Below are 21,637 nucleotides of genomic sequence, written 5' to 3' on the forward strand. Positions count from 1 at the left end.
CCCAACTATTTACAATCTATATTAATGACTTGGATGAAGGGACCGAGTGTAATGTAGCCAAATTTGCTGATGATACAAAGATGGGTGGGAAAGCAAGTTGTGCAGAGGACTCAAAGAACCTGCAAAGGGATATAGACAGGCTAAGTGAGTGGGCAAACATTTGGCAGATGGAGTATAATGTGGGAAAGTGCGAGGTTATATACTTTGGCAGGGAAAATAAAAAAGCAAAATATTATTTAAATGGAGAAAGACTACAGAACGCTGCGGTACAGAGGGATCTGGGGGTCCTTGTACATGAATCACAAACAGTTAGCTGCAGGTACAGCAAGTAATCAAAAAGGCAAATGGAATGTTGGCCTTTATTTCGAGGGGGTTGGAGTATAAAAGCAGGGAAGTCCTGTTACAATTGTACAGGGTGTTGGTGAGACCACACCTGGAGTACTGCGTACAGTTTTGGTCTCCTTATTTAAGGAAGGATATACTTGCATTGGAGGCAGTTCCGAGACGATTCACTCGGTTAATTCCGGAGATGAAGGGGTTGACTTATGAGGAAAGGTTGAGCAGGTTGGGCCTATACTCATTGGAGTTTAGAAGAATGAGAGGGGATCTTATTGAAACATATAAGATACTGAGGGGGCCCGACAAGGTAGATACAGAGAGGATGTTTCCCCTCGTGGGGAAATCTAGAACTCGCGGGGCACAGTCTCAGAATAAAGGGTCGCCCTTTTAGAACTGAGATGAGGAGGAATTTCTTCTCTCAGAGGGTCGTAAATCTGTGGAATTCTCTGCCCCAGAGAGCGGTGGAGGCTGGGTCATTAAATACATTTAAGGTGGAGATAGACAGATTTTTGCAAGATAAGGGAGTGAAGGGTTATGGGGAGCGGGCGGGGAAGTGGCTTTGAGCCCAAGATCAGTTCAGCCATGATCTTATTGAATGGCGGAGCAGGCTCGAGGGGCCGAGTGGCCGACTCCTGCTCCTATTTCTGATGTTCTGATGTTGCACAGCTCCTGCAAGTGTCACACCAGCTTCCTGTCACACTTGAGGTGTCACACTCACTACGAGCAACACCAAAGCGGGGGAGGGGAGGGGGGGACTGCCAGTTTTCGGAAAGTCTGGATTGAAGTTTTGCCGCCTCACCTGATGGACAAAGACATCCTCCTTTGTGTCATTCCTGTGGAAGGGAAACAGAGAGAAACTCGATCAAAACTCAACCTCGGCAACGTGCTCGCGTGCGTGAGTCTCAGTCCCATGCTGGGTGAGGTAGAACAGAATCACAGAATCTGACAGCACAGAAGGAGGCCGTTTGGCCCATCGCGCCAGTGCTGGCTCTTTGAAAAAGCTGTCCAATTTAGTCTCACAGCCCAGCTTTTCCCCCCATAACCCTCCAAATGAGTCCTCCACTAATTCATGTCCAATTGGCTTTGAAACGTTCTGATGGAATCTGATTCCACCAAGCGTTTTTTTAAATATTCGTTTATGGGGTGTGGGCGTCGCTGGGCAAGGCCCAGCATTTATTGCCCATCCCTAATTGCCCCTTGAGAAGGTGGTGGTGAGTTGCCTTCTTGAACCGCTGCAGTCCGTGTGGTGAAGGCGCTCCCACAGCGCTGTCAGGGAGGGAGTTCCAGGATTTTGACCCAGCGACGATGAAGGATCGGCCGATCTACTTCCAAGTCAGGATGGTGTGTGTGACTTGGAGGGGAACTTGGTGTTCCCATGCGCCTGCTGCCCTTGTCCTTCTCGGTGGAAGAGGTCGCGGGTTTGGGAGGTGCTGCCGAAGAAGCCTTGGCGAGTTGCTGCAGTGCATCTTGTAGATGGTACAGGTAGACTATCCTTTCTCCGAAAACCTCGGGACCAGCCGTGTTTCGGTTTTAGGAAAATTTCGGATTTCGGAAGGTGCGCGAAAACACTTCGGTTTTCAGAGTAATTCGGTTTGCGGGAGTGCGGATAAAGGATGCACTATCCCTTATCCGAAAGGGTGGGGGTCGGCGGGGGGTCGGGGTCGGCGAGGGTGGGGGTCGGCGGGGGGGGTCGGGTTCGGCCGGGGGGTCGGGGTCGTGCGCACGACTTACGCTGAGCGATTTCGGTTTTCAGAAGTGCGGAAAAATGCTACACTATCCCTTATCCGGCTAGGCCTGTAAGTCATGCGCCACTCTGGTCATGTCGTGCGCACGACTTACGCTGACCGAAAAAACCTTCGGTTTTTAGAGGGTTTCGGTTTTCGGAAGTCCGGATAAAGGGTCGTCGACCTGTACACACTGCAGCCACGGTGCGCCGGTGGTGGAGGGAGTGAATGTTTAAGGTGGCGGATGGGGTGCCAATCAAGCGGGCCGCTTTGTCCTGGATGGTGTCGAGCTTCTTGAGTGTTGTTGGAGCTGCACTCATCCAGGCAAGTGGAGAGTATTCCATCACACTCCTAACTTGTGACATTGCTGTGAATCTGGAGTCACATATCGGCCAGACCGGGTAAGGACAGTAGATTTCCTTCCCTAAAGGGCATTAGGGAACCAGATGGGTTTTTCTGACAATCCGGTAGTTTAATGGTCACCATTACTGATACAGTACTAGCTTTTTTTTAAATTCTAAATTTAGTTCAGGTGATCTTCCAGAATTCCCCAAATTCTAGAACGGTCCCCGCGGATTGGAAGGTAGCAAACGAAACCCTGCTATTCAAGAAAGGGAGAGAGAAAACAGGGAACTACAGACCAGTTTACCTAACATCAGTCGTTGGGAAAATGCTAGAATCTATTATTAGGGACGTGGTAACAGGGTACTAAGAAAATCATAATATGATTGGGCAGAGTCAACACAGATTTGTGAAAGGGAATTCCTGTTTGACAAATCCATTCGGCGTTTTATTGAGGTTGTAACTAGCAGGGTAGATAAGGGGAAACCAGTGGATGTGGTGTATTTAGGTTTTCAAAAAGCATTCGGTAAGGTGCCACACATAGAAACATAGACGATAGGAGCAGGAGTAGGCCATTCGGCCCCTCGAGCCTGCTCCGCCATTCAATGCGATCATGGCTGATCATCCAAATTCAGTACCCGGTCCCTGCTTTCTCCCCATATCCCTTGATCCCTTTAGCCTTAAGAAATATATCCAACTCCTTCTTGAATATATTTAATGAATTGGCCTCAACTGCCTTCTGTGGTAGAGAATTCCACAGGTTCACCACTCTCTAGGTGAAGAAATTCCTCCTCATCTCTGTCCTAAATGGCTTACCCCTTATCCTTAGACTGTGACCCCCTGGTTCTGGACTCCCCGACCATCGGGAACATCCTTCCTGCATCTAGTCTCTCCAGTCCTGTTAGAATTTTATAAGTTTCAATGAGATCCCCTCTCATTCTTCTAAACTCTAGCGAATATAATCCTAATCAAACCAATCTCTCTTCATACGTCATTCCTGCCATCCCAGGTATCAGCCTGGTGGATCTTCGCTGCACTCCCTCCATGGCAAGAACATCCTTCCTCAGATAAGGCGACCAAAACTGCACACAATACTCAAGGTGTGGTCTCACCAAGGCCCTGTACAACTGCAGCAAGACATCCTTGCTCCTGTACTCGAATCCTCTCGCTACGATGGCCAACATACCATTTGCCTTCTTAACCGCCTGCTGCACCTGCACGCTTACCTTCAGCGACTGGTGCACAAGGACACCCAGGTCTTGTTGCACTTCCCCTTCTCCCAATCTATTGCCGTTCAGATAATAATCTGCCTTCCAGTTTTTGCCACCAAAGTGGATAACCTCGCATTTATCCACATTATACTGCTTCTGCCATGCTTCTGCCCAATCACCCAGCCTGTCCAAGAGGTTATTAAACAAAATTAGGATTCATGGTGTTGGAAGAAATATGGATTGGATAGATTGAGGATTGGTTAACAGACAGAAAACAGAGAGAAGGGTCATTTTCAGGCTGGCAGGCTGTAGCTTGTGGGATCAGTGCTTGGGCCTCAGCTATTTACAATCTAAGATTGGCAGGCAAAAGTGTAACAGAACAATGGGCTGCCTGCCTTTAAAGAGGGGATAGATCGGGTACAGTCGAGGTACATTGCCACGAGGGGGAAAGGTAGGGCAACCAAAGCCCGAGCTCCCAGGATGACAAAAGAGATAGCGAGTAAGGTGAAGCAGAAAATAAGGGCGTATGACAGATGTCAGGTTGAGAATGCAAGGGAGAGCCAGGCTGAATATAGAAAGTTCAGAAGGGGAAGTGAAAAAGGAAATAAGAGGGGCAAAGAGAGGGTATGAGAATAGACTGGCAGCTAACATAAAAGTAAATCCAAAAGTCTTCTATATGGTCAAAACTGCCCAACGCATTACCGGCACCCGGCTACTGACCATAGAGCACATATACCAGAAACGCTGTCTACGGTGGTCACGGTCCATCATCAAAGACCCTACCCACCCCAGCCACAGTCTGTTCGCCCTCCTGCCATCTGGAAGACGCTACAGATGCATTCGCACCCGTACGACCAGATTTAGGAACAGCTTCTTTCCCAGGGCTGTCATCCTACTGAACTCCACAAATAAACTCTAACGCCTGCACATCTGCCAATGCACTTTATTATGGTTATGTTTATGTTAATGTATTACAAGCCAAATGTATGTTGGATGTTTAAATGTCTTAATCTCTGGGGAGCCGCAAGCCTACATTTCGTTGTACTGCACTTGTGCACTAACAATGACAATAAAAGTTGATTTGATTTGATTTGATATACTGTAAGTAGTAAACGGCTAGTAAGAGGAGGGGTGGGGCCGATTAGGGACCAAGAAGGAGACCTACGCATGGAGGCAGAGGGCATGGCTGAGGTACTAAACGAGTACTTTGCATCGGTCTTCACCAAGGAAGATGGGTGGGAATGTAAGTTGTGAGGAGGATGCAAGGAGGCTTCAAGGGGATATAGACAGGCGAAGTGAGTGGCAAATGGAATATAATTTACAATCTATATTAACGATTTGGAAGAGGGGACCGAGTGTAACATATCAAAGTTTGCAGATGATACTAAGATGGGAGGGAAAGTAGTGAGTGAGGAGGACATAAAAACCGTGCAAGGGGACATAGACAGGCTAAGTAAGTGGGCAGAGATTTGGCAGATGGAATACAATACTGGAAAGTGTGAGGTTATGCACTTTGGCAGGAAAAATCGTAGAGCAAGTTATTATCTTAATGGCAAGAAACTGGAAAATACTGAAGTACAAAGGGATCTGGGGGTCCTGGTGCACGAAACTCAAAAGGTTAGTATGCAGGTGCAGCAAGTGATTAAGAAGGCCAATGGAATGTTGGCTTTCATTGCTAGGGGGATAGAATATAAAAATAGGGAGGTATTGCTTCAGTTGTACAAGGTATTGGTGAGACCGCACCTGGAATACTGCATACAGTTTTGCTGTCCATACTTAAGAAAAGACATACTTGCTCTCGAGTCAGTACAAAGAAGGTTTACTCGGTTAATCCCGGGGATGAGGGGATGGGCATATGAGGAGAGGTTGAGTAGATTGGGACAATACTCATTGGAGTTCAGAAGAATGAGAGGCGATCTTATTGAAACATATAAGATTGTGAAGGGGTTGGATTGGGTGGATGCGGGGAGGATGTTCCTGATGATGGGTGAAACTAGAACTAGGGGGCATAGTCTTAGAATAAGGGGCTGCTCTTTCAAAACTGAGATGAGGAGGAACTACTTCACTCAGAGGGTGGTAAGTCCATGGAATATGCTGCCCCAAAAAGCTGTAGAAGCTACATCATTACATAAATTTAAAACAGAAATAGACAGTTTCCTAGAAGTAAAGGGAATTAAGGGTTACGGGGAGCGGGCAGGAATTTGGACATGAGTCTAGGTTCGGACGGTCATGGCCCTGTGGGTAGCGGAGCGGGCCCAGGGGCCGTGTAGCCTGATCCTGCTCCTATTTCGTGTGTCTAATTCTGTTAGATTCAGGAGATGGTTCTGTGATAGTGGATTGGCGGTTAGGATCAGATCAGCCATGATCTTATTAAATGGCGGAGCAGGCTCGAGGGGCCGATTGGCCTACTCCTGCTCCTATTTCTTATGTTCCTATGTAATGTGGAGAAATGTGAAGTTATCCACTTTGGTCGGAAAAATAGAAAAGCAGAGTATTTTTTAAATGGTGAGAGATTGGGTCTATTAGATTACTAAGAGCTAATAGAGGTATTCAAAATGATGAGGGGTTTTGATAGAGCAAGTGAGGAGAAACTGTTCCCTCTGGCAAATGGGTCGGTAGCCAGAGGACACTGATTTAAAATAATTGGCCAAAAAAACCAGGGTGGAAATGCGGAGAAGTTTCTTCACACAGAGGGTTGTTACGATCTGGAATAAGAACACAAGAACTCGGAGCAGGAGTCGGCCGTTCGGCCCCTCGAGGCTGCTCCGCCATTCAATGAGATCATGGCTGATCTGATCTTGGCTTCAACTCCACTTCCCTGCCCGCTCCCCACACCCCTTGTAGTTCAAATGTTTGTCTCTCTCCGCCTTGAATATATTCAATGATGATTCCATCTCCACCGCTCTCTGGGGTAGAGAATGCCACAGATTCACGACCCTCTGAGAAGAAATTCCTCCTCATCTCCGTCTTAAATGGGCGACCCCTTATTCTGCGACTGTGCCCCCTAGTTCTAGATTCCCCCACGAGGGGAAACATCCTCTCAGCATCTACCCTGTCAACCCCCCTCAGAATCTTATGTTTCAATAAGATCCCCTCTCATTCTTCTAAACTCCAATGAGTATAGGCCCAACCTGCTCAACCTTGCTTCATACGTCAACCCCTTCATCTCAGGAATCAACCTCGTGAACCTTCTCTGAACTGCCTCCAATGCAAGTATATCCCTCCTTAAATAAGGAGACCAAAACTGTACGCAGTACTCCAGGTGTGGTCTCACCAACGCCCTGTACAGTTGTAGCAGGACTTCCCTACTTTTATTCTCCATTCCCGTTGCAATAAAGGCCAACACTCCATTGCCTTCCTAATTACTTGCTGTACCTGCAGGCTAACTTTTTGTGATTCATGTACAAGGACCCCCAGATCCCTCTGTACCTCAGCATTTTGTAATCTCTCCTCATTTAAATAATAATTTACTCTTTCATTCTTCCTTACAAAGTGGATAACCTCGCATTTTCCCACATTGTGCTCCATCTGCCAAACCGTCGCTTACCCTGTCTATGTCCCTCTGCAGATTCTTTGTCTCCTCCTCACAACTTGCTTTCCCACCACCTTAGTCTACAAGAATCTATCTGTCTTCAACTTACAGCACGGAAGAAGGCCATTCGGCCCGTCGAGCCCGTGCCGACCCTCAGCTAGTCCCACTCCCCTGCCCCTTCCCCGGAGCCCTGCACTGGCTTTCAGTTAAGCAACGCCTCCATTTTAAAATTCTCATCCTCCTTTTGAAATCCCTCAATGGCCTCTCGCCCTCCCGGATGCTTTTCCTCCACTTTGTGCGGTCTTGGGCCAGGGATTCCCAGGTGTCGGTGGGGATTGTCGTGTCTGTCCCTTTAAGGGAATAACTGGTCTCAGACTGCAGTACCGGCAGTGACCATCCCTGTATAAAAGGCCCTGGCAGGCTTCTGTAGTTTCAGTTTTCAGATTGTCTCCATTCAGTAAAGACTTGTTAAACCAACTCCTGCAGTCCGTGTCTCCATTAACACACGGATTTAATACTGGCGACGAGTAAGAAACGAACTTACCTGCAACTCGGCAGCGCCTCAGACGACGTTATTGAAGGTCGAAGCCAGAAAAGAAAAAAAAAAATAATCCAAAGAAACTCGAGAAACGGGCGTCGACCGCGGGCAACCGCCCTCCAAATCATCGGATTGAAAGCTTGCAGGGGAGACTGTCCAGAGCCAGGCTTGGTTCCCCAGTCTGTGGTTTCCCAGCTAATCGGGCTGGTGGCAGGTAGTGCACTGATCCTTCCTGGGCTGCGGCGGGATAGAGCTCGATCGAGTGGCTCTGCAACGGGGCCGGGCAGCGAGTCGGGAAGCAAAGAGAGAGAGAGAGGGTGGAGCACACAGGGCGCGGCCGGTGCTTCGCAGCCGGGCAGCGTTCGGACCTAAGAAGAGGGAGGGAAGTGTCCCAGAGGGTCCGCTCCACGACGGGTACGGTTAAAAATAAAAATACCGCGGAGAGCGGCGTTGACAGCAGCGGCAGCGGTGGGAAAGCGCGGGAGGCGCCTTCTTAACTCGGCGGGGAAGAAGGAAAAGCGCGGGAGGCGCCATTTTGATCCATCGGGGACTAAGGAAAAGCGCGGGAGACACCATCTTAGATTTTCAAGATGCCAAAGACTGGCGATATCACTGCCTTCGATAATGCAATAGAAGACTGGACCACGTATGTGGAAAGAGTCGAGGTATATTGCGAGGCAAACGAAATAGCCGATGAGAAAAAGGCATCGGTATTGCTAAAGTTAATGGGCGCAAGAACGTACGGCCTATTGCGGGACCTGATTACTCCAGCCAAACCGAAGGCGAAGAGTTTTAACGAAATTGTTGCTATCCTACAGGAACACCTAAATCCTACACTGCTGCTGATAGCAGAAAGATTTAAATTCCACAGGAGAAATCAGCATAAAAATGAGAGCAATGCTGATTACCTTACGGAACTACGCAAGCTATCAAAGCACTGCCAGTTCGGAGCAGGACTGGCAGATACCTTACGGGACAAATTTGTCTCTGGACTCCTGAGTGAAGGAACCCAGAAGAGGTTACTCTCAGAGAAAGAGCTGACGCTAGATAAGGCTTTCAGCGTGGCAGTATCGTACGAAGCAGCAGCAAGGGGGAGCTGCAGAAATACAACAAAAGCCACAGGAATACGGCACCCACGAAATGACACGGGGATTTGCAAAATGTTATCGCTGCGGCAGAACAAACCATGACCAGAAGGACTGCTGGTCCAAGGACAAAATATGCAGGCAATGCGGAAAGATGGGAGACATTGCATGAGTTTGCAGGTCTGAGAAGAAGACCAACGACAATAAAAAGGCTACTAAGGAACCGTACAGGAAAGTACAAAAGATGACGGACAGTAGTTCCGAAGACCAGATCGTGAATCCGGGAACAAGAGACTAAGCTGTCTCAAACTTCACAATGTAATCGCAAAAGAGGATCACCGAACCATTTAGGTCACCCTCACGATAGCAGGGTCTCAAGTCAAAATGGAATTGGATACAGGATCAGCTCTAACCGTCATGAATCGACGAGACTACGAGCGGCTATTCTCACACATACCCTTGAGAGAGACATCCATTGTCTTGAGGACGTATACGGGGCAAAAAGTATACCCCAGAGGAAAAATAAGGGTGCCTGTCGAATACAACGGCAAGAAAATACGGAAATTGTATCTCTACATTCTGCAAGATGGTGGACCACCGTTATTGGGACGTGAATGGATCAGATAGATAAGTTTAGACTGGCACTCCATTCAGGCACTGACGGTGGCTGGTAAAAAGGATGACGACGTCACTCCTGGACGATTGTCAACAATTTTAGCTGACGCCAAAGAGGTATTTCAACAAGAACTGGGCACTCTTAAAGGCGTAACCGCCTCGATAAAAATAGAGGAGAATGCAATTCCCAAGTTTTTCAAAGCAAGACCGGTACCATATGCAATTCGCCCAGCCGTCGAGGCAGAGCTGGAGAATCTGGAGAATGCAGGCGTGTTATCTAAGGTAGACTGGAGCGAGTGAGCGACACCCATCGTTCCTGTCATGAAGAAAACGTTAAACAATAAGTCTGAGGAGCCAAGGAAGGCTCGCATCTGTGGGGACTTCAAGGTGACAGTGAACCCAGTCCTTCACACAGTACAATATCCTCTTCCAAGGATAGAAGATATCTTCGCCTCACTATCCGGAGGGAAGCGTTTTACAAAAATTGACCTAGCGCAAGCATATTTGCAGATGGAGGTTGAAGAATCCTCTAGGAAGTATCTCACGATGAACACTCACAAAGGCCTTTACCAGTATAATCGACTGGTATTCGGAGTAGCATCAGCTCCGGCGATATGGCAAAGAACGATGGAACAAGTCTTGCAAGGGATTCCGAGGACTCAGTGTTACTTGGACGACATCCTAGTGACAGGTGAAGATGACAGTGAACACCTTGCCAACCTAGAGCAGGTGCTCACTAGACTATGTGAACATGGGCTACGAGCCAATCGCCCCAAGTGCGAGTTTTTAAAGAAACAGATATCGTATTGTGGCCATGTGATTGATGAAGAGGGGTTGCATAAGTCCCCTGACAAAATTGAAGCGGTAGTTATGGCTCCAGCGCCTGAAAATGTGTCACAACTGAGGTCATTCCTCGGATTGGTGAATTACTACCATAAGTTTTTGCCGAATTTGTCCACAATTCTGCATCCACTGAACGCCCTACTACGAACGGGAGTAGCATGGAAATGGAGCAATGAATGTAAGCGGGCCTTTCAGGAGAGTAAGGACCTAATCACTTCAAGAGAAGTATTGGCTCACTACAACCCATCACTACCGATAAGACTGGCATGTGATGCGTCTCCCTACGGCATTGGGGCGGTACTGTCAAATAAATTCCTTGATGGTTCTGAGAGGCCGATAGCTTTTGCATCACGCTCGTTAACTTCAGCCGAGCGTAACTACGCCCAGATTGACAGAGAGGCCTTCAGCCTGGTGTGGGGGGTGAAGAAGTTCAATCACTACCTGCACGGTCAGAAATTTACTCTACTAACTGATCATCAACTTCTTGTCTCCATTTTCAACCCTCAGAAGGGCGTACTGATAATGACGGCACAACGGCTACAGAGGTGGTCCCTTTTCCTAGGGGCACACCAATATGACATCGAGTACAAAGGAACTAAACAGCATGGGAATGCTGATGGATTGTCGCGCCTACCGTTGCCGACAGTGGATGAAGAACTGGCAGTGGATCCAGTGGAGTTATTCCACTCGACTATTGTCGAATGTCTCCCTGTGACGAATGCAAACATAGAAAAGGAAACACGAAATGACCCGACACTATCCCGGGTCTATGATTTAATGGTGAAGGGATGGCCAGCACATGGCGAACCACTGCTGCCAGCATTCTCGCCGAGAAGAGAACAGCTGTCAGTGTGCAGAGGAACCTTGATGTGTGGATCCAGAGTAGTAATTCCACCCAAATTGAAGGATAGAGTGCTCAATGAGCTTCATGAGGGTCATCTGGGAGGGGTAAAAATGAAGAACTTAGCCAGAGCGTTTGTGTGGTGGCCGGGAATCGATAGAGAAATCGAAGAGATGACCAAGAGCTGTACAGGATGCCAGAAGGTCCAAAACGCCCCACCACAAGCCCCTCTACATCCATGGGAGTGGCCCTCATCTCCATGGCAAAGGGTGCACATTGATTTTGCTGGTCCCTTTATGGACTCGATGTTTTTAATTGCGGTGGATGCACATTCAAAGTGGCCAGAGGTAATAAAAATGTCCTCAACCACCACAGAAAAAACTATCACAGTCTTACGAACCATATTCGCCAGGAATGGGCTGCCTGAACAGATTTGCTCTGACAATGGACCACAGTTTGTGTCTGAAGAGTTCCAGAGGTTCTTAAAGAACAATGGTGTTAAGCATTACACACCCGCCCCATATCATCCAGCCACTAATGGATTGGCCGAGAGGTTTGTTCAAACATTCAAGAAGGCTATCAAGGCAATGTGTAATGAAGATATACCCCTACAACGCAAGGTGGATAACTTCTTGTTTGCCTACCGGAATGCGACACATGCGGTTACCAACCAAACTCCAGCCATGATGTTCTTCAATCGAAGACTACGATGCCGCTTGGATTTGGTTAAGCCAAACGTCAGAAGAGATGTGGCGAACAGGCAGTTTCAGAATATGAATGAAAGGCCGACCAGGAGTTTTAAGATAGGTCAACCAGTTTTGGCCCGGGACTACCGCACAGAGAAATGGCAGCCAGGAACGATCTGTACACGGCAAGGACCTGTAATGTATACCGCGGACGTTGGTGAAAGCATTGTAAGATGCCATGCTGACCGGATTCTAGAGTCACTGGAAAACGTCAACTCCACACCACGATCTGATACACCTGGCGATGAAACCGAAGTACCAATTGCATCTACCGCAGAATCGGTGATATTGGAAGCAGACGAACCAAATAACGACATTGATCCCGACTCAACCTTGCCAGAAGAACCTGATATCGCAAAGAGGCGTTATCCAGACAGAATCAGGACGCCTCCTCAAAGACTGAACTTATAATTGTTTAACTTCAACTAATGTATCGAGCAACCGTAATTGTAATTAGTTATTATTTAGTTGTTAAATGAATGTTATGTACTGTTTATCTAAAAGGGGAGGAATTGTTGTGTATGTCCCTTTAAGGGAATAACTGATCTCAGACTGCAGTGCCGGCAGTCACCAGCCCTGTATAAAAGGCCCTGGCAGGCTTCTGTAGTTTCAGTTTCCAGATTGTCTCCATTCAGTAAAGACTTGTTAAACCAACTCCTGCAGTCCGTGTCTCCATTAACACACGGGTTTAATAGGGATGTTGCACTTTTACCAAGGAGGCTTTGAGGGTGTCCTTGAAGCGTTTCCTCTGCCCACCTGGGGCTCTCTTGCCGTGTCGGAGCTCCGAGTAGAGCGCTTGCTTTGGGAGTCTCGTATCGGGCATGCGGACAATGTGACCCATCCATCAGAGCTGATCGAGCGTGGTCAAAGCTTCGATGCTGGGAGTGTTGGCCTGAGCAAGAACACTGACGTCGGTGCACCTATCCTGCCAATGGATTTGCAGGATCTTAGAGTCATAGAGTTATACAGCACAGAAAGAGGCCCTTCGGCCCATCGTGTCTGCGCCGGCCATCAAGCCCTGTCTATTCTAATCCCATTTTCCAGCACTTGGTCCGTAGCCTTGTATGCTATGGCGTTTCAAGTGCTCATCTAAATGCTTCTTGAATGTTGTGAGGGTTCCTGCCTCTACCACCCTTTCAGGCAGTGAGTTCCAGATTCCAACCACCCTCTGGGTGAAAAAGTTCCTCCTCAAATCCCCTCTAAACCTCCTGCCCCTTACCTTGAATCTATGCCCCCTGGTTATTGACCCCTCTACTAAGGGGAAAAGTTCCTTTCTATCTAGAGTTCATTTCTTGCGGGTCTTGCGTTGGTGGTACCGCTCTAGTGCTTCGAGGTGCCTGCTGTACACGGTCCATGTCTCTGAAGCATACAGGAGGGCGGGTATCACTGCTGCTCTGTAGACCATGAGCGTGTGCTGTATTTGAGGTCCTGGTCTTCAAACACTCTCTTCCTCAGGCGACCGAAGGCTGCACCGGCACACTGAAGGCAGTGTTGGACTTCGGCATCACTTCACACTTATCCGCATTAAACTGCATCGGCCATGTCCTTCTTCTTCTTCTTAGGCAGTCCCTCGGAACCGAGGATGATTTGCTTCCACATTAAAAACGAGTTCTCAGGTGACTGATGAGTCCAATGCGGGACCTACAGTCTCTGTCACAGGCTGGGCAGACGGTGGTTGAAGGGGCGGGTGGGCGGGGTGCTTGGGTTGACGGGCGCTCCTTGCACTGCCTGCGCTTGGCTTCCGCTTGCTCCCGGCGAAGAGACTCGAGGTGTTCGGCGCCTTCCCGGATGTTTCTCCTCCACTTTGTGCAGTCTTGGGCCAGGGATTCCCAGGTGTCGGTGGGGATGTTACACTTTTTCAAGGAGGCCTTGAGGGTGTCCTTGAAGCGTTTCCTCAGCCCACCTGGGGCTCTCTTGCCGTGCCGGAGCTCCGAGTAGAGCGCTTGTTTTGAGAGTCTCGTATCGGGCATGCGGACAATGTGACCCGTCCATCGGAGCTGACCGAGCGTGGTCAAAGCTTTGATGCTGGGGATGTTGGCCTGAGCGAGAACACTGACGTTGGTGCGCCTATCCTGCCAATGGATTTGCAGGATCTTGCGGAGGCAGCGTTGGTGGTACCTCTCCAGTGCTTTGAGGTGCCTGCTGTACATGGTCCCTATCTCTGAGGCATACAGCAGGGCGGGTATCACTGCTGCTCTGTAGACCATGAGCTTAGTGCCGGGTTTGTGGTCCTGGTCTTCAAACACTCTCTTCCTCAGGCGAACGGAGGCTGCACTGGCACACTGAAGGCGGTGTTTGACTCTGGCATCAATTCACACTGATCCGCATTAAACTGCATCTGCCACGTGTCTGCCCATTTCACTATGTCCTCCTGAAGTCTGCTACTATCCTGCTCACTAGTTACTACGTTCTGTATACTCCGTAACTTTGAAATTGTGCTCCCAAGTCCAAGTCATTTAAATATAAGCAAGAAAAGCAATGGTCCTAATACTGACCTCTGGGGGACCCCACTGCATCCCTCTCTCCAATCAGAACAACAGCCTTTCACCACTACTCACTGCCTCCTATAACCCAGGTTACCAACACTGGCATCTACCTAACAATGTGGAAAACTGCCCCGGTATGTCCTGTCCACAAAAAGCAGCACGAATTCAATCCAGCCAATTACCGCCCCATCAGTCTACTCTCAATCATCAGCAAAGTAATGCAAGGTGTCACTGACAGTGCTATCAAGCGGCACTTACTCACCAATAACACAACACAAGAACATAAGAAATAGGAGCAGGAATAGGCCACTCGGCCCCTTGAGCCTGCTCCGCCATTCAATAAGATCATGGCTGATCTTGGGCTCAAAGCCACTTCCCTGCCCGATCCCCATAACCCTTCACTCCCTTATCTTGCAAAAATCTGTCTCTCTCCATCTTAAATGTATTTAATGACCCAGCCTCCACAGCTCTCTGGGGAAGAGAATTCCACAGATTTACGACCCTCTGAGAGAAGAAATTCCTCCTCATCTCAGTTCTAAAAGGGCGACCCTTTATTCTGAGACTATGCCCCCGAGTTCTAGATTTCCCCACGAGGGGAAACATCCTCTCAGCATCTACCCTGTCGAGCCCACTCAGTATCTTATATGTTTCAATAAGATCACCTCTCATTCTTCTAAACCCCAATGAGTATAGGCCCAGCCTGCTCAACCTTTCCTCATAAGTCAACCCCTTCATCTCCGGAATCAACCTCGTGAATCGTCTCTGAACTGCCTCCGATGCAAGTATATCCTTCCTTAAATAAGGAGACCAAAACTGTACGCAGTACTCCAGGTGTGGTCTCACCAATACCCTGTACAGTTGTAGCAGGACTTCCCTGCTTTTATACTCCAACCCCCTTGAAATAAAGGCCAACACTCCATTTGCCTTTTTGATTACTTGCTGTACCTTCAGGCTAACTTTTTATGTTTCATGCACAAGGATCCCCAGGTCCCTCCGAACTGCAGCATTTTGTAATCTCTCTCCATTTGAATAATAGTTTGCTTTTGTAGTTTTCCTGCCAAAGTGGATAACCTCGCACTTTCCCACGTTATACTCCATCTGCCAAATGTTTGCCCACTCACTTAGCCTGTCTATATCACTTTGCAGATTCTTTCTGTCCTCTGCACAACTTGCTTTCCCACCCATCCTTGTATCATCCGCAGACTTGGCTACATTACACTCGGTCCCTTCATCCAAGTCATTAATGTAGATTGTAAATAGTTGAGGCCCCAGCACCGATCCCTGTGGCACCCCACTAGTTACTGTTTGCCAACCGGAAAATGACCCATTTATCCCGACTCTCTGTTTTCTGTTAGTTAGCCAATTCTCTACCCATGCTAATATATTATCACCAATTGCATGAGCTCTTATCTTATGCAGTAACCTTTTATGTGGCACCTTATCGAATGCCTTCTGGAAATCCAAATACACCACACCCACTGGTTCACCCTTGTCCACCCGGCTCGTTACCTTCTCAAAGAATCCAGCAAGTTTGTTAAACATGATTTCCCTTTCATAAAACCATGCTGACTCTGCTTGGCTGCATTATGATTTTCCAAATGCCCTGCTACTGTTTCCTTAATGAAGGACTCCAACATTCTCCCAACGACAGATTTTAGGCTAGCTCACTGCTCACTGATACCCAACACTCAAGAAGTTCGACACCATCCAGGACAAAGCAGCCCGTTTGATTGGCACCCAATCCACCACCTTAAAACATTCACTCCCTCCACCACCGGCGCACCGTGGCTGCAGTGTGTACCATCTACAAGATGCACTGCAGCAACTCACCAAGGCTTCTTCGGCAGCACCTCCCAAACCCGCGACCTCTTCCACCTAGAAGGACAAGGGCAGCAGGCGCATGGGAACACCACCACCTCCAAGTTCCCCCCCAAGTCACACACCATCCTGACTTGGAATTATATCGGCCTTTCCTTCATCGTCGCTGGGTCAAAATCCTGGAACTCCCTCCCTAACAGCACTGTGGGAGCACCTTCACCACACGGACTGCAGCGGTTCAAGAAGGCGGCTCACCACCACCTTCTCAAGGGGCAGTGAGGGATGGGCAATAAATGCTGGCCTTGCCCAGCGGTGCCCACATCCCATAAATGAATAAAGAAAAAGCCCTTTAACCCCATGTACTTCCATTTTCTGAATTTTGGCAGAAGGAACAGGGAGAGTCGATATACAGTTAATGGCACAGTTCTAAAGAGTGTGCAGGGACAGAGGGACCTGGGAGTTAATGTGCGTAGGTCCCTGAAGGTGGCAGGACATATTGAGAGAGTGGTTAGCAAAGCATATGGGATCTTGGGCTTCATAAATAGAGGTATTGAGTACAAAAGTAGAGAAGTGATGCTGAACCTTTATAAAGCGCTGGTTAGGCCACAGCTGGAGTATTGCGTCCAGTTCTGGTCACCACACTTTAGGAAGGATGTGAAGGCCTTTGAGAGGGTGCAGAGGAGATTTACCAGAATGGTTCCGGGGATGGGGAATCTTAGCTACAAGGACAGGTTGGAGAAGCTGGATTTGTTTTCATTAGAGCAAAGGAGGTTGAGGGGTGATTTGATCGAGGTGTACAAGATTGTGACGGGTTTGGATAGGCTAGATGGGGAAAGGCTGTTCCCACTAGTTGATGGTACGAGGACTAGGGGACACAGATTTAAGGTTTTGGGCAAGAGATACAGGGGGGGGATGTGAGGAAAAACTTTTTTACGCAGCGAGTGGTGAGGACCTGGAACTCGCTGCTGTAAGATTCGAAATTTTCATCAACTAATCACGCAAGAAAACAGGATTAATAATACAGCTTTATTGACCAAAAGAAGCTTATACAGAAAAACCTTGATAAAAAGGGGCATACAAAATGGCCGCCGGACCTTGTGATCAGTTTCTGGGACCATTTGATTTCTGTTACTGCAAGCCAGACAGGCTTGTGGATTGAGGACAGTAAGCCCGCGAAAGCCAGTATCGGGAAACCGAAACTCAGGGAAATGGGCATACATATTCAATTGGATTCTAAGTACAAGACAGTTTCAGGTAACAGGATGGGGCCCATCAGGAAATGGGCGGACTTTTGAATGAATACTTAAACCCATTTACTGTACAAAGGAAAAACCGTTTAACAGCCATCAAGGGCAATCTCCAGACCGATCAATGTACGAACCGAGTCACGGTGACAAAGTAAAAGACATTATCGGCCAGGAAGGCCAGTTAAGCTATCACCGGCTCCTGTTACAAGACAAAGCGCCCCTGCAGAGATTTCTGCCCGCCAAAAATATTACAAAGACAGGACTATGATTTGGCGGGAGATAAGACTGTTCCAAAAGAGTATAACTATGGATTTGAAAAGTCCATCAACAGACTGGGGCTACGCGACACGCTTGGGGCTTCACTTCGGTTTTCACTTCTTCAACAATTACGAGTACGATTACGCTTCGCTTCAGGTTCAAGTTTCGGGACGGACTCTTCGGTTAAGACAGCGTGGTCGGTGTTCGGCCAGGAAAGGCTCGACCACGACGGGAAGACGACGAGGGTGGCCCGGGTACCTTTGTCGGGAGATCATCGACGACCCAGGCCGAAGGAGAAGACACCCTCAGGAAAAGCCGACGAGCCAGGCGGGAGCGAGAAATAAAAAGACACTCAGGGTCCAACACTCCAGTGCCTCGACATCACATCGGTGACTGAGCCTTCCGTGGGCATCCAGTTCTTAAAGTCCCGTCGGTAACGGATTCAGTCATGACGAGCGCTCATCGGGACTGTGTCTGCTGCTCCATCGCCTGAGAGAAAAACAAGCTGCGCCAGAAGTTTCCAAATCCACGTGACGACGGAAAGCTGTGCCAAAAAGGGCTGCGAACCCCCTCTTTTGTGAATCTGAAAGTGGTGAGCATGATTCCGAGTTCCTCAAGTCGAAACTTAGTTTAGGTCTAGGGGAGGGGGTTAAGGGAAATCGTAATGTGTTTCCCCTTTTACGATGTGCCGTGTGTTCCCCATTTCCATAGAGTTAAGTTTATAGATATGTGCATGATTGTAGTTATTTTAATCTGTGCTTATGACATGTATTTTGTAAAGCTGCAAACTGTTTAATAATAAAAGCATCCATTTCGTGCTATTCAACCTGGTCTATTGAGTCCTTTCTCCGCACTACAGTTCCCTGCACCTAAGTCCAAGGTCTAGAACCGTAGGGGAGAGTGGGTCGAACCACTCAAGGGTAATTATTGCACGAAGCCTGGTAGGAGACCAGAACGAGCAAGAGAAACCCCCTACACTGCTGACGGAAGTGGTGGAAGCGGAGACACTCGGGGAGAAATTGGGTATAGCCCCGTTTGGGGCGTTAGAATTGGCGCTGCGCAAATTTTATCGCCAGGCGCAACTTATCGCCACCTCAAGCGATATTGGGTTGCTGCGCCCCTAAAGGTGATTGCGGCGTTGATTCAGGCGCTGCACGGGAATCTTAAGGCGCTAACCCGGCGGCGCTACTCAATATGTCGGCAGCCGGGCGCAGCGCAGGTGCTGTCAATAATCGATTACCCCGAGACACGCTGGCGCCGGCCAGCTCTTAAAGGGGCGGGTCAATTAGGAGCAGCGGCCACGCTCTGCGCCTTGTCGGCCTCAAAATCGGCGCTGTGCTTTCTGTGGCGTTCCAGACTTTGAACATATGGAGAGGGTGAGGCAGAGAGTGGAGTGTTTACCGATGGGGCATTGGATGCTTTGGTTGGCGATGTGGAGCGCCGGCGAGCTGTGCTGTACCCCGACAATGGCAGGAGGCCTCATCAGAGCGAGTACCGCAGGGCTTGGAGGGAAGTTTGTCATAGAGTCACCTCAACCAGCGTGGTGCCCAGGACTCCTGTGCAATGCAGGAAGAAGTTCAACGACCTCACTCGGGTCGTTAGGGTGAGTGCCTTTTTCACCATCTTCTTCATCCCTCCATCTGCACCTGACATTATGGCCAGAGGGTGCGCGAAGCCCCAATGGCCATCTGTCAGCCCTTTCTGGAAACACACACGCACATTCAGCTCAATGCATAATGGAAGGGCTATTCTACCATGGGGGGCATGTGATGTCAGCTCAATGCATAATGGAAGGGCTATTCTACCATGGGGGGCATGTGATGTCAGCTCAATGCATAATGGAAGGGCTATTCTACCATGGGGGCCATGTGATGTCAGCTCAATGCATAATGGAAGGGCTATTCCACCATGGGGGGCATGTGATGTCAGCTCAATGCATAATGGAAGGGCTATTCTACCATGGGGGGCATGTGATGTCAGCTCAATGCATAATGGAAGGGCTATTCTACCATGGGGGGCATGTGATGTCAGCTCAATGCATAATGGAAGGGCTATTCTACCATGGGGGCCATGTGATGTCAGCTCAATGCATAATGGAAGGGCTATTCTACCATGGGGGGCATGTGATGTCAGCTCAATGCATAATGGAAGGGCTATTCTACCATGGGGGGCATGTGATGTCAGCTCAATGCATAATGGAAGGGCTATTCTACCATGGGGGCCATGTGATGTCAGCTCAATGCATAATGGAAGGGCTATTCCACCATGGGGGGCATGTGATGTCAGCTCAATGCATAATGGAAGGGCTATTCTACCATGGGGGGCATGTGATGTCAGCTCAATGCATAATGGAAGGGCTATTCTACCATGGGGGGCATGTGATGTCAGCTCAATGCATAATGGAAGGGCTATTCTACCATGGGGGCCATGTGATGTCAGCTCAATGCATAATGGAAGGGCTATTCTACCATGGGGGGCATGTGATGTCAGCTCAATGCATAATGGAAGGGCTATTCTACCATGGGGGGCATGTGATGTCAGCTCAATGCATAATGGAAGGGCTAATCTACCATGGGGGGCATGTGATGTCAGCTCAATGCATAATGGAAGGGCTATTCTACCATGGGGGGCATGTGATGTCAGCTCAATGCATAATGGAAGGACTAATCTACCATGGGGGGCATGTGATGTCAGCTCAATGCATAATGGAAGGGCTAATCTACCATGGGAGGCATGTGATGTCAGCTCAATGCATAATGGAAGGGCTATTCTACCATGGGGGGCATGTGATGTCAGCTCAATGCATAATGGAAGGGCTATTCTACCATGGGGGGCATGTGATGTCAGCTCAGGCCAGCATGTTTCATCACTTCCCATCCTTTCTCCTGCAGGCCAAGCTGGCCAGGAACCGGAGGGAGCAGCTTTGCACCGGAGGAGGCCCTCCTCAGCTGCAGACACTGACGGACCTGGAGGAACGAGTCCACCAGGTTGTTGGAAGCCGGATGACTGGTCCTGTCACCACTGGAGCTGCCGATCCCATTGTGCACAGCGATGGTAAGGTCATCACCTTTTTGAACTGTCTCCTTCCACTTGTTCCCCCCACCAGCATGCTTTTTCACTCTGGACCCAAGTCAGAGCATTGCAGCACTCTTGCATCCCTTGCTGCCGCCCTGTCCTTTCGCTGAAGCCACTCTTCAACCTCCCTGCTTTCAGATGCTGCATCACCAGCTCGGGAGCCGGGCCCTCAAGCTGCCACTGCCACTGACTCCGGAGGCGACGAGCAGGAGGAAGCCGGACCATCCGTACCACCCTCAGGCGAGCCAGCCCCTCTGCAGACTGGGGAGACTACTTCCCTGGAGGGGAGCAGGGGGGGGAATGCTCTGAGGAGGAAGCAGTTCCAGGAACCAGCAGGCTGCAGCAACGCAAAGTGGGTAGGGAAACTCGGGGGCCGTCTCCCCGGAGGGCGAGTCAGGCCGCGAGTACTGCTGCACAGAGCGCAGAAGAGGTGCGTTCCCTCGCAGAAATGAGCACCCAGGCTGGGCTCAGGCACACTGAGCTCATGGCTGCAGTGGCAAGGATGCCTGAATCCATCGAGACACCGGCAAGGAGTGTCCAAGACTTCGGGGCAGCACAGGCAAGGAGTGCGCAGGACTTCGGGGCAGCACAGGCAAGGAGTGCGCAGGACCTCGGGGCAGCAGAGGCAAAGAGTGCGCAGGACTTTGGGGCAGCACTGGAAAGGACTGTCCATGGCTTCGGGGAAGCACTGGAAAGGACTGTCCAGGGCTTGACCGAAGCAGTGGAAAGGACTGTCCCGGCCATCAGCGAAGCAGTGGAAAGGACTGTCCAGGGCTTCACCGAAGCACTGGCGCCTGCCACGCAAGTGCCGAGTGCTGCCACGCAGTCACTCGCTGGTCTCATGCAGACGCATATTGAGGCCACGCGACCAATGACTGCTGCCACCCTCGCTGGATCAGGCGGGATTACCCGGGGCCCTTGCAGCACCGCAGCAGGG

The 21,637-nt window shown here is 49.4% G+C and overlaps 1 protein-coding gene across 2 annotated transcripts in view; it reads right to left on the reverse strand.

Moving 5' to 3' along the window:
* LOC147091433 (Y-box-binding protein 1-like) overlaps positions 1-21,637 on the reverse strand; it is a 78,930-nt gene that overhangs the window by 35,571 nt on the left and 21,722 nt on the right. Inside the window, exon 3 of one of the 2 annotated variants that reach the window (XM_085976785.1) lies at positions 1,139-1,172. The exons of the other annotated variant lie outside the window; for it this stretch is intronic. Coding sequence (XP_085832911.1) covers positions 1,139-1,172 — 34 coding nt within the window. The remainder of the gene's footprint in view (positions 1-1,138; positions 1,173-21,637) is intronic. 2 annotated transcript variants of the gene reach the window in all.

Source organism: Somniosus microcephalus, unplaced genomic scaffold, assembly GCF_052327205.1.
Source record: "Somniosus microcephalus isolate GS21.2 unplaced genomic scaffold, FLI_Smic_1.0 unresolved_chr3, whole genome shotgun sequence".
Taxonomy (NCBI): domain Eukaryota; kingdom Metazoa; phylum Chordata; class Chondrichthyes; order Squaliformes; family Somniosidae; genus Somniosus; species Somniosus microcephalus.